This window comes from Typopeltis vanoorti, chromosome 10, assembly GCF_054136105.1.
Source record: "Typopeltis vanoorti isolate ZY-2024b chromosome 10, IOZ_Tvanoo_1.0, whole genome shotgun sequence".
Lineage (NCBI taxonomy): Eukaryota > Metazoa > Arthropoda > Arachnida > Uropygi > Thelyphonidae > Typopeltis > Typopeltis vanoorti.
In genome coordinates, this window is record NC_143558.1 from 15,427,795 (window position 1) to 15,441,779 (window position 13,985).

General features: G+C 36.0%; 1 protein-coding gene across 6 annotated transcripts in view; it reads left to right on the plus strand.

The window, feature by feature from the left end:
• The window catches only part of LOC150102186 (nephrocystin-1-like), a 215,636-nt gene that overhangs the window by 84,042 nt on the left and 117,609 nt on the right, over positions 1 to 13,985 (plus strand). For all 6 annotated transcript variants that reach the window (XM_090399188.1, XM_090399193.1, XM_090399192.1 and 3 more), the window contains one exon: positions 6,834 to 6,886. In XM_090399188.1, coding sequence (XP_090255314.1) covers positions 6,834 to 6,886 — 53 coding nt within the window. The remainder of the gene's footprint in view (positions 1 to 6,833; positions 6,887 to 13,985) is intronic.

Below are 13,985 nucleotides of genomic sequence, written 5' to 3' on the forward strand. Positions count from 1 at the left end.
CTTTGCTATCACTGCTTGTTTCATTTAGCAATTTCTCGAAGTAATTACTCCATACTTGAAGGATATCTTTTTCTCCCATTTTCTTGTCACCTTCATCATCATCACTAACTCCGTTTACAGCACTCTTTCCTCCATTTCTAAAATTCTTCAACAATCTCTAGAATATCTTACCACCTTCTTGATATTTATTTTCTATGTTCTTGCCAAAGTCCTCCCATGACTTTTGTTTAGCTAGTTTTACAGAGTGTTTCACTTTCTTACATTTGTCTCTGTATTCTCTAAGAGCACAAGCTGTCTTATTTGCCAGGAACTTTTGATATGTTTTCTTCTTTTCCTTCACTGATTCTTTAACTTCCTGTGTCCACCATGGAGTTCTAATTTTTCTATCCTTGCAGAAAACTTCACCACATGCCTCTCTGGCTGAATCAATCAGGGTTTTCTTCAAGGCTTGCCACTGAATCTCCACGGTTTGGTTCCTGTTCTCAAACTCCTTCATTTTTCTTCAATAATCTTTGAATATGTTAGTCTACAGTTCACATCTGAGAGCTGCTCAACTTTTATTCGCTTTAAAACTTTCTTACATGTTATTCTTTTCAATATGAAATTCAATTTTATCCTGCTCAAGACTAAATAGTGATCACTTCCAATTTCAAATCCTCTGTACACTCTGGTGTCCTGCACCAGAGAGAAAACATCGTTATCAACAATAACATAGTCAATGAGACTTTTCTTATTCCTAGACTCTTCTCTCCATGTGAATTTGTGCACATTTTTATGTTGGAACATGGTGTTAGTAATAACCAGTCCATGTCCTGAGCAGAAATCCAACAGGTATTTACCATTATTATTAGCTTTGTTCTTTTCTCCAAATTTTCCCAAAATATTTTTGTATGTCTGACAATCATTTCCTACTCTGCTATTTAGATCCCCAACAAGAACAAACTTTTCCTTTTTCATTGTGTCAGTTGCTTTCTCTAAAGCATCAAAAAATTCTTCTACCTTAGTAGAACCTTCTGTTGGACCATGAGCACAAATAAGTTTCATCTGCCATTCAAGAAGATTAGCCTCGTATTTTGTGTTGAATACTATGGCTACTCCTTCTTTTCCTTGATTGTCATTGCCTGAATATAACATTTTGTATTTATTGCTCAGAAAGACCTCACCAGTTTTTGTCTTTTTTGTTTCAGTCACTCCTATTATTTCGATCTGGTACTTATCTAATTCCTCGGCTAGCTCCATTTCTTTGCCATTCAGGCTTCTTATGTTGATAGTACCGGTCTTTAACTCTGGTGATGTTGAGTTGAGGCGTGTTTTCAGATTTGTTCCAGTAACTGACTTTTCGCTGTTCTCCCTGGTGAAAACAATGGGGGCCTTGTTTAACCGGGTGACGCCTCAGCCGGCATGAAATTTTGTCATGTTGTACCATCATTTTGTATATTGGTTTAAGCCATTAAGAATACAATTTGGTTGGCTAAATCCCAAATTGCCAGCTCATCCTCATTCGTTCAGTATCCGGGTAGATACCCAAGCGTCGGGCACAGGCGTCGGGGGGGGGGGGGGGCAAAGCCCCCTAGTATAATATACACTCTTTGATCTTAAATTTGAAATTAAGCAGTCTCTCCCTATTCTGTCTTGAAAGTGACAGATGTGATTATGGATTGTAGTGTAGTAGGCATTGGTAATTCATGAAATTTTAAACTGAGCCGAGTTATCTTGGATTATCAAAAAACTAGTCACCTTTAAAATATTCTCAAATAACATATGGCCTCACTGTCATGTTATTGTTGAGGTTTCTTTAATTAATAAACGTCAAAAAAAAATCTGCCTAGTGAAAGCTCATATGTAGGTATAAATGATGTTATAAAGGGTATGCTCTATGGCATATTTTCTACCACAAATTATTCATTTGTTCTGAGAGTTTGCTATAGCGAGAGTTATATTTGGCTTGTGCATAACAATATTCAGGTGATGGGATTATGAGATAATCTGCTACATTTTGTTCCTGAAAATATGAAACAGAGGTCTAAATTTGTATGTGTGTGTGTGCATATACATACATACTTTATATATACACATAATATACAATATTTCATATATTTAATATACATATATACACACACACATACACACTGCTTGGAAAGAAGTCAATGCACTCTGGTAAGACCTTCACTGGGCAACTGCCATGTCCACACCCATCCATCTGCTTGGTATAGGGTATAGTGTGATTTGTTACTCAATAACACAACTTTCCAAGCTTCCACACCTCACTGTATATGCTCTTTGCACCACTGAAGACGATGTTGCATGTTGGTTTGGGTAATATGGGGGCTTCCATATTGTGGTCCTACTATGAAAACGCATGTTATGAGTCTTGGTTCTGAATGTTTTTGTGTAGATTCATGTTCCAATCAATGTCCAAAACTCTGCATTCAACATGTCGACTGAAGAATAGAGATTTTTACATATTATCCTTCTTGGCACTGTACGGTCACATTTGGTGTGTGTGGTGGATTGTCCATTGTGGGTAGCATTTGCAGTTGACTTCTTGCACTTCCATCTCAGTATGGTATCACTGATTAGTGACCTGGAATTTCTGAATTTGCCAAACAGATAGGCCTGTAACATGACATCCTATCATGATCCTTCTTTCAAACTCCTTCACTTCCCTTCTCCCAGCCATTACTGGATGGGAGAAGGGAACTGATATGATGCTCCCAAGGCAGTTGCACTGACTTGGGAGCATCATATTCCTTTAGTTCATGACTCTTTTTTTTTTTAAAAAAAAAAAGAGTCACAAACTTTTTTAAAAAAGGTCTGCTCCATTGCCAAAAATTGCTTAGCATTTCTTTTATATTGTAAACATTTTAGGAGCATCATGAATTTCAGTAATCTAAAGTATTAGTATATTATTTCTTGCTATTTACATACTCCTTTAACCTTGGCTGTCTTAAAACTCTTAAGGCTCTTGTTGTTAAAAAAGGTCAATCAAAAACTAATATATATATGAACAAGCTTTAATGACTGATACCGAGAGATAAAAAGATGACATGATATATTTGAAAAGATACTACTAGTACACTAGTTTCGTTGAATTGATCAACATCTTCAGGTATCACAATCAAAGAAATATATAAAGAATTACAGAGACTTAAAATTGTAATAACAGAACAAGTACAAAAAGACAGTAGCATGTTTGAAAACACAATGCGAGCTTGAGTTCCAAACAAATGTATACTACGTGCTGTCACAAGTGCGACAAGAGTGAACAGAGGCAACGTGTGCATCAGAGAGAGAGAGATTGAAACTTAGGCTATTGTTGATGTGAGAGGAATCTAGAGAAATTTCTCTAGATTCGACAATCTTTCTCTCGAGTTCATCATAGCACACATGGATGTTAGAAGTCTGAGTCCAGTTCACAATGTGTTGGCAGCCTTCATCTGAGTTAACTGAAAAGAGAACGTGGCTAGAGAGCACTGACTCTAGTCCTGTTATAGGAGATATCTCTACGGTGTTCTCCCAAACATAGAAGGATGGATTTAGCAGTCTGACCAAAGTATGGCTTTCCACAATCATAAAATCTTGTACACTCCTGGAAACTGAGTTGGAAGATGTTTCTCTTTAGGTTTACTAAGTATTGAACGAAGTTTTGGGAGCATAGTGAAGCAAGTTTTGAAGTTAAACTTTTTGAGAATTTTTGCCAGTTTTGGTGAAAGAGAGCTGATGTAAGGCAAAGAGATGAAGGCTCTGGGGGAAGAGGGATCTTCAGAAGTAGGTGAGTGACTGGGGGAAAGATACTTGTCAATTTTCTTAGGGAAGAAACCATTATTAATAAAAGTTTTTTTTAAGAAAAAGGAGTTCATTTTCAATTTCTGTTTCTTCTGTAAGTAAATATTTGGCTCGGTGAGCTAAGGTGGAAATAATACCAAATTTTTGTGAGGGATAGTGATGGGAGGAAGCATGAAGGTATCTATCAATATGAGTAGGTTTTCTGAAAATTGAGATTTTAATACTCTCAGCACATCTGGTAAGTTTCAGTTCTAAAAAGGGAAGGCAGTCATCGGATTCCAGTTTGAAAAAACTGGAATCCGATGACTGCTTTCATGGCACTTAAGACATGGCAAAAGAGATTTTGTCATGACACTTGTTTAGGTGGTCTAAAAATAAATTGAGGTTGTTGACACCATCTTCCAACTCGGTTTCCAGGTGTGTACAAGATTTTATGTGATTGTGGCAAGCCATACTTTGGTCAGACTAAATGCATCCTTCTACATTTGGAAGAACACCATAGAGATATCTCCTATAACAGTACTAGAGCCAGTGCTCTCTCTAGCCACATTCTCTTTTCAGTTAACTCAGACGAAGGCCGCCAACACATTGTGAACTGGACTCAAACTTCTAACATCCATGTGTGCTATGATGAACTCAAGAGAAAGATTGTCGAATCTAGAGAAATTTCTCTAGATTCCTCTCACTAAGTTTCAATCTCTCTGATGCACACATTACCTCTGTTCACTCTTGTCACACTCGCGACAGCACATAGTATACATTTGTTTGGAACTCAAGCTTGCATTGTGTTTTCAAACACACTACTGTCTTTTTGTACATGTTCTGTTATTACAATTTTAAGTCTCTGTAATTCTTTATATATTTCTTTGATTGTGATACCTGAAGATGTTGATCAATTCAACGAAACTAGTGTACTAGTAGTATCTTTTCAAATATATCATGTCATCTTTTTATCTCTCGGTATCAGTCATTAAAGCTTGTTCATAATATTCCTGTCGAGTAAAATGAATTCTGAAAAAAAAAAAAATATATATATATATATATAATGATGATGAACAGCCTATTTTTCTACCCACTGCAGTAAACCCAATCCATATTGGGAGAGTGTATCTATACTTAGGTGAATGAATGTATGAAGGTGAAAGACAATCACAAACATTCATGCCTATGCGGGATTTGAACCCTCAGCCTCTTGGCTGGAGAGCAGATATGCTAACCACTTGGCCAACCAGGCTGGCACACAAACACACACACATACATATACATATATATATATATAAAGACGAAGGGAATGGAACTGATGGAGTTTGAAAGAGGTATCATGATAGAATACCATGTTACAGGCCTATCTGTTTGGCAAATTGACAAGAAAACTGATGTACCAATAACATGGAAGAAGGCTACCCTAATTCTGATACATAAAAAAGCTGAGATAGAAGACTTGATGAACTACTGACCTACCAGTCTACTATCATTGGTCTACAAAGTGTTTACAAAGGTCTTAGCTCATAGGCTTTGTGCGACTCTAGACCTAGCACAATCAAAAGAACAGGCAGGCTTTGTACAATGGACCATGTTTAAGTTGTACAGCAGATTATTGAATGGTGTAATGAATATCAGTTACCACTATGTCTTGGTTTTGATGACTATGAGAAAGCTTTTGATTCACTTAAAAATTGTGCAATACTTAAAGCATTATGAAACCAACAGATGGAGGATCCATACATCAGAACCATCAAATCAGCATACACCAATGCCACAGCAGCAATTCATTTCAATGTCTTATATCTCTCTGGGAATACAGAGAGGTATAAGACAGGTCTCCAAAATTATTCACAGCATGCCTGGAAGAAATATTCAAACTTCTTGATTGGGAAGGGAAAGGTCTGAAGATAAATGGAAGATATTTAAGCCATTTACGCTTTGCAGATGACATAGTTATCTTTACTTCGACTGTGCATGAATTACACACTCATATCTATGAGCTCCAAATTGCTAGGAAAACAGCAGGCCTAAAGATAAACCTAAAGAAGACCCAAGTTATGTTCAATAGCTATGTCCAACCAGAAATAATAAAAATCGATAATGAGGAAATTAAACAAGTAGATCATTACATATACTTAGGACAACAGATATCAATGGAACAAGATATCATGGACGAAATTAAAAGGTGCACGATGCTTGGGTGGAAAGTATTTGGAAAATTATATTCAATATTCAAAAGCCAACTACCATTATGCCTGAAGAGAAAAGTTTTTAACCAGTGCATTCTTCCTATACTGACATATGGCTGTGAAACATGGACACTGAATGCAAAGGAAATTCAAAAATTTAAGAACAACACAATTTATTATGAAAAGAAGTATGCTTTATTCCTGGATAAAAAATACATGGATAAAAAACACAAGATTGGATCACAAAAGGAATACATGGATAAGAAATCAAACCAAAGTCTCTGACATCATAGGAAGAGTGAGACATCTAAAGTGGCAATGGGCTGGGCATATTGCTCGAAGACAAGATCAACGGTGGACAAAGAAGTACTAGATTCGATTCCATGAGAGGTTAAAACGACCACAATGCTGACCTAAATCACGGTGGATTGATGGTATCATCAGATTTGCAGGAGTGACATGGAAAAGGAGAGCCATGGACAGACAGTTTTGGAGTAATCTTGGAAAGGCCTTCATCTTGCAGTGGATCGACAATGGCTGATGATATATATATATGTAGTGCTCTTATACACGAGAGGTAACAGAATCTGTAACAAATTGATGCTGTGTATATGTGCATCAGTTGCGATTTCATTTGTAATCATATAAAAGGGTCAGATAATTGAAATACAATTACATGGTGCTCTATCAGAAGTTGGTTGACATGCAAGGGTAGGTTAACTGAAGGGGCATTGTTTTGAAGTTCGGATAAATGGTGGATTACTGTATATATAATCATAACTGTAATCATATACAATATGATTATATTTTGTAATATTTCTAGATTTTAATAAAGTGCTGTTGTCAGAAATATTAATATTCAAATCTCATTAGGATTTGATGTTAGAAGCTGCCATGTAAGACTGTGTCTACATGATGGGGTAAAAGTAAGTATTTTAATTTTTTATAAGGTTTTTCTCAAATGTTAGTACCTTTTTCTGTTTTTATTTATTTAGTTATTTCTCTTACCTTTACAGATATTACCTTAGATATTCATTTGTACAATACACTTATGTCTGAAGCAGAAGTGATTTTTCAAATAATGAGAGCTCACCTTGATAAGATTTATCAACATAATGTGTGTGACATAGCACAAAGTGCTAGCACTACATTGTATGAAGATAAAGGTGCATGACGAGGTTCTAGAACTGTTGAATAATTATATTATTATTATTATTATTATTATTAAGAGAGACCTCCAGGGAGTCAGGAACTCATCGAGGGAGGCCACATACCACATGCACCAGCTGTCATATTTATTCTTGATTCATTCACACTGCTTGCACTCACAACATCCAGTGGTAGTCCATTCCAATCATGCACCACCCTATGAGAAGAAATCTAGCCCTCACCCTCTTCTTAGCAGCATACGGTCTTAGCTTCCAAGGATGCCCACTTGTCCGTTCTCCAGCCTCCATAAATTGAAAAATTCCATCTACTAACATCCTGTATGATCCTTTCAGAAGTTTGTAAGTCTCAATCATATCATCTCCTCTTTCTCCTGTTTGCTAGTCTGCAGTCTACAAGTTCTCTATCTGTCTTCATAATCAGTATTTCATAATCCCGATATCATTTTAAGCACTCTCCTTTGCACTCTCTCTCTCTCTCCACTATATCAGAATCACAATGGAAACCAGACCTGCACACAGTAGCCCAAGTGAGGTCTTATCAAGGCCTTGTACAGAGGCAAAATGACATCCTTCTCTTTACATGTGAACATTTGTTTCAGCATTGCAATTATCTTTTGAGTTGTATTTGCAATCATTGCTACATGGCCCCTGAACTTCAACTTCCTATCTACTAGCACTTCAAGATCCTTAGCCTTATCAGTTTCTTCTAGCATAATCTCACCAATATAATACAACATTGGATATTTAATCACGCCAAAGTGAATGACTTTAACGTTTAATGCCATTAAATTGACATCCATTTTCCCATGCCCACAATTCCAGCCTATTCAAATCATTCTGTGAGTACTGCATATCAGCCTAATTCCTGATTACCCTATCTGTCTTTGCATCATCAGCAAATAGCTGAATGTTGCCTGTCAAATCCTTCCCAATATCATTAATGTACAAATTGAATAATAGTGGACCAAGCACTGATCTTTGTGCTACACCACTGGTTACCTTAAGTTTTGCAGACTTACATCCCCTGTATACTACTTTTTGATATCTGTCAGTAAGCCATCCTCTTATCAATGCTAATATTCTATTATCCAAACCCATATTCTCCAATTTATGCAACAGTCTTCCATGCTATATTCTATGAAAAGCCTTAGTAAAATCCAAAAGTATCAGTGTATCCATTCCCCTTGTCTAGTTCAATGGTAACATTGTTATAGAATGTGAACAAGTTGCTAAAACATTACCTTCCCTTAATAAACCCATGTTGCTCATTGGAAAGTAAAGATTCACTGTCAACTCACTTCTGAATGTGAGCCCTAACCAATTTTTCCAAAATCTCACTACCACTCCTGACTTACTAATTGGTCGATAGTTGAATACATCAGTCTTTGCACCACCTTTGTCCACTGGAATTACCATACATTCTTTCCATTCCTGTGGAATCTTCCCTGTTCTGAGACTCATATTAAACAGCTTGGTCAAAGGAATAGCCAGTTCAATTAAACACTCTTTTAGCATATGTGCTGATATCCCATCAGTCCCTATTGCGGAATTCATATTCAGTTTATGCAACAGCTCTAATATCTCATCCTCATACACCTGAGTTTCTTCATTCAGTGAAGAGGTAGCAGTGAACTCAATGTTGCGTACACCAGTTTGATAGCTTTTAACAAAATGGGCACTCATTAGTTGAGCAACCGCTTCTGCATCTGTTACTGTACTTGCAGCATATTGATAGAATTCTTGCAGGTTGTCTTTACTACGCAGAGCCAATTTCTTTTCATACTTTACTTTCCGTACAACAGTTGTGACTATTTTAGCCTGCTGCTTATGATTTTCATAATGGACATCATCCTTGCACACGGTATTCGTTCCACATCATCCATTTCTTATGAATCTCTTGCTTAATAAGATTACACATCCATTTGATTCCTACCCTATTTATTCTTCGAACTCTCAGGATACATTCTGATATTGCATCAATTAAGTATTGTTTAAATGCTTCCCATGCACTGTCGATATTCTTCCCATCCAGCAACTGATCCCAGTCAACTGAACTCAGTATACTCATTATTTCCTGCTTTGTAGTTCAGCATGTAACCTTTTCTGAATGGAACATTCATAAACTTAGTCACTTATGACTAAGCATGAATACTTCATACTTACTGTCACCAACCAGATGCAGAATAGTTATGTCTTTAACTGAAACACCTTCTGACACTATAATCAAATCTAACATTCTTTGACCTCGAGTTCCTTCTGTCACATGCTGCTTGAAAAAAGTTGTCCCACAACAGCTCAATCATCTGAATGAGAATTCAGGAATGGGGGGACAGTGGGAGATCAGCACGTGCTAAAGGAATATTCAGCTGAATTGGTTAGGCACTTGACATATTTGAGTCTCAGATCAGAAAAGATTCCACATCAATGGAAAAAAATTATGATAGTACCATTGTATGAGGATGGTGCAAAAAAAAACAAATCTGGCTAACTACTAACCTATCAGTATCTCTGGAATGATGGTGAAGGTTTTAGAGAACTTGATAAGAATTTACATGCTGACATGGATTGACAGACAAGCTATACTTTGCAAGGAACCACACGAGTTGACTAAAGGAGATCACATCTGAGCAATTGCTCATATTTGATATTAATGTTATAGCTGTGTTGGGTGAAGGGAATGGATACGTTATGATAGATAATGTTGAACTTTGCATTTGTTAGAACACCACATAAATTACATAAATTGGATGATTTGGGATTGGAATATAACCTGTTGACTTGGATAAATGGGTGACTAACAGAACAGTTATCAGAATGTGGTATATGACAGATGCAAATTTGCCATATTTAAGGTTACTAGTAGGGTACCCAGGGATCAGTCCTTGGACCATTATTCAGTTTATACATTAATGATACTGCAAAAATATTGTTCAATTGTTGCTGATGATGTAAACATTGGCAGGACAATCAGGGATGCTATTGATTTACTGCACTTACAGAATAATTTGAATAGGTTGGAATTGTGAGCAAATGATAATGACTATTAATTCAGTGTTAGTAAATGTGAAGTATTATGAGACTTTTGCCTTATGAGATTTTCAACAGATATTATATTGGTGGGATTATGCTTGGAGAAATAAAGGAGGCCAGATATATTGGAGTTACAATGGATTGGAAGTTGAAGTTCAAAGGTCACATAGCAAAACTTGCAAATACAACTCAGGATAATTGTGATGCTGAAATGTCTGAAGTCATTTGCCACTTTACAAGGCCAAATCTCTGCACAGTAGCCCCACATGTGGACTACTGTGCACAGATTTGGCTTCCTGGGTTCCAAAGTGATAAAAAGACTTTGAAACAGGTGCAAAGAGTTACAAAGATGATATCAGTATTATGGAATGTAGATTATGAGGACAGATTAAGAGTTTGTGGATAGCAGACAGTGGTAAACATGAGATGGGGGGGGGATGTGATAGATGTATATAAACTTTTGCAGGGTGTTATAGGATATTGTTGATGAAATTGGAAGGTAGGAAGAGGAGGGCTAAGGGTCATTCATGGAAGTTAAGTTTGTGGGCATTTAGGAAAGGGTGAGAGCTACATATTTCTTTCATAGAGCCGTGAGTGAGTAGAAGAGATTTGTCTGTTGAAGTGGTGAGTGTATCCAATGTTTTCACTCCTGGTTTTTGCTTTTATAAATATTAATTTCTATAGGTTTTTTCATATCTGATATAAACGTAAATCATTTCTAAATATTTCCCCTAAGCAATGATAAATCATTTACATAACAGGAAAAGCCTTCAAGATTCACTTCACAAATATATATGTAGGTTTTGTTACAACCTCAGTAATGGCCATTTCACTCTTCATCAAATCCCACCTAATTTTTTAACAGACATTCACTCTCTTCAAGCATTACTCATTTCAGTTTTTCCCATATATTTGCTTTGATATATAATATGTAAGAGAGTTTCCAAATTAAAATATCATATTTTTGATCTTCTTTGCTAAAAATCTCTATTGCTCTCCTATTACCACTACCATCCATCCTGCATTTGTTGATTTCCTTTCTTTAATATTCATTTTCTGTAGTCCAACTCTCCTTACAGTGAAGTCAGTTTCCTTAGAGATTTTAGCATTCACAACTCTAACTGGTTTTCCTTTTCTAACCAACTGTGCAGATCAAGTAGATGCAGATAGTGAGAAATTTGCTATCACTAGTGATCTTAGATCACATGCCTACCAGAAGACCTAACCATTCTCCAAATATTTTTAAGTCTATTCTAAACACACCGCAGATGTTTGTCCTTAGACTACAATCCTAATATTGTGACATGATCTTTTTGTCATCTATTTTTCATTTCCTGTGTTGGATTGTTGTCTGAGGACAAAAAATATTGTCAGAAGACTGATACAAACATTTGTACTGAATGCATTATTGAAACAATTCTTATTAGTATGGAAATGTTTATTCCCCAGATAATTTGAAATTCTCATGCTTCCATAAGTGTGCAGAAGCTATACAAGAGAGGAACTAGGCACATCATCACAGTTGGACTTCATCTTGCAAGAGAAGTATTAGGCATATCACATATATCTAAATTTCTATCATTCTTTTCTGCTTCTACTAAAGCCCAAGATAGCTGATGCAAATTATTAACACTGATTTTGAAAGGATCAAGAGATTAATGCAGGAAACGTTTCAAATGATAGTCATGCATTCTGCTATCTTGCTAAAGTTATTGGTTGTAACTTGTGTGTGTTGATAAATTGCGTGTGTTCTCAAGGCCAATTTGTCTGGATACTGGATGAAAAACCCGAGTTTCTGGGAGAAAAAAAAATCCCTGCTACTTCCATATATGAGTTTAATCCTTTATCCAAGTGTGAGAAACAAAGTTTGTGCCTGAAAGTATCTTCAGGACTGGGGTAAGGTGGTACAACACCAGGGCACTCCTTGCAAAGGTGGAGCAAGCTACCAACACTCCTATCTCAGTATCTCCCATAATGCAAAACACATCTCCTTGCGGATATGGGAGATACTGAGATAGCAGTGTTGGTAGCTTACTCCACCTTTGCAAGGAGTGCCCTGGTGTTGTACCACCTTACCCCAGTCCTGAAGATACTTTCAGGCACAAACTTTGTTTGCTCACACTTGGATAAAGGATTAAATTAAATTTATTATACTCTAACCAAGTGAAAAATAAACTTTCAACATCTTTCTCTAAATCCAGAGTAATTTATTAAAATAAGGTTGGCACACCATTTGGCAACTCCTATAGGTAGAGATGACCTGCTAATGCTTCTGCCTGGTATCTCCACTTGGGCCTGGCTCCCACTGAAGAGACCTCAATAAAGGTCGAAACTAGTCTGGGTTGTGGCCCTTCCCTTAATGCATTAACATTAGACATATCTGCAAGGAGATGTGTTTTGCATTATGGGAGATACTGAGATAGGAGTGTTGGTAGCTTGCTCCACCTTTGCAAGGAGTGCCCTGATGTTGTACCACCTTACCCCAGTCCTGAAGATACTTTCAGACGCAAACTTTGTTTGCTCACACTTGGATAAAGGATTAAACTAAATTTATTATACTCTAACCAAGTGAAAAATAAACTTTCAACTTCCATATATGAGATCGACTAACATTGATGTTTTTGTATTGATGCCTCAAATGTTGGTGAAATGGATGTGAAAGTGATTGGAAGAAATTTTGGTGTTCTTTTTGGGGATGGCAGCATATTTTTATTATTATTATTTCCAATTTTTTTTTGTTATTTTTTACATGAGATTTTTTTTATGTATCTACAGTTAAAACTAGTATTTGTATGATTGGCTTTCATGTTAGTTGTTGATTCAGGGAACATAAAGAGCATATTATTCTTAATTAATATTATATTAAATTTTTATGTTACTTCAACCCACAAAAGACTCTAACCCTATGGTACCTGTGGGCGAGTTAAGGATACTTCCTACCTATTTTTTTATTAATTTTATATATTTTTTATAATCCAGAAATTCTCTCTTAGAGACCAGTGGAAGTTTTATAAGCTACTTCAGTTTTCTGGTAAGGGCAATGAAAGTCATTTCCCTTTTATTAATTTTTTATTAATTTTATATATTTTTTATAATCCAGAAATTCTCTCTTAGAGACCAGTGGAAGTTTTATAAGCTACTTCAGTTTTCTGGTAAGGGCAATGAAAGTCATTTCCCTCTTAAGAGCAATCACAAACTATCTATCAGATTCAAACTCACAATCTTTTGATTGGAGAGCTGATATGCTAACCATTAAGCCAACTAGGCTGACAATTGATTTAATATTAATAATGTATTTATTACTTTAAATCAATTAATTAATTTAAATATTACCATTAATTAACATTATATTACCATTGATAAAATTATCATAATAAAGTTAATTGTTTATAATTACACTGTGTATCTATCCAGATTATTTGAATCATCATTTTTCAATTTTGTTGAAATCATATAATTTGAATCAGGGAAATTAAACTTTGTCAGGGGAGAGTAGGGAAATGATGATTGTGGAAGAAATTTGAACTCCAGGGTTCATCTAAAACTGAGTGTGTGTGTGGTGGCAGGGGGGGGGTTCATTAGGTTACAATTATAACAAAATGAGAGATATGAATCTACAAGGTCAGTGTAACATGTCTGTTAACTGCAAGTAATTCTTTCTAATTAGACTGTCTATCAGGATGAGTATGCTTGATATTTCTGGATTTTGCAAAGGCATTTGACAGGTCATCTGATTAGTTGAAAGTTTATTTTCCACTTGGTTAGAGTATAATAAATTTAGTTTAATCCTTTATCCAAGTGTGAGCAAACAAAGTTTGCGCCTGAA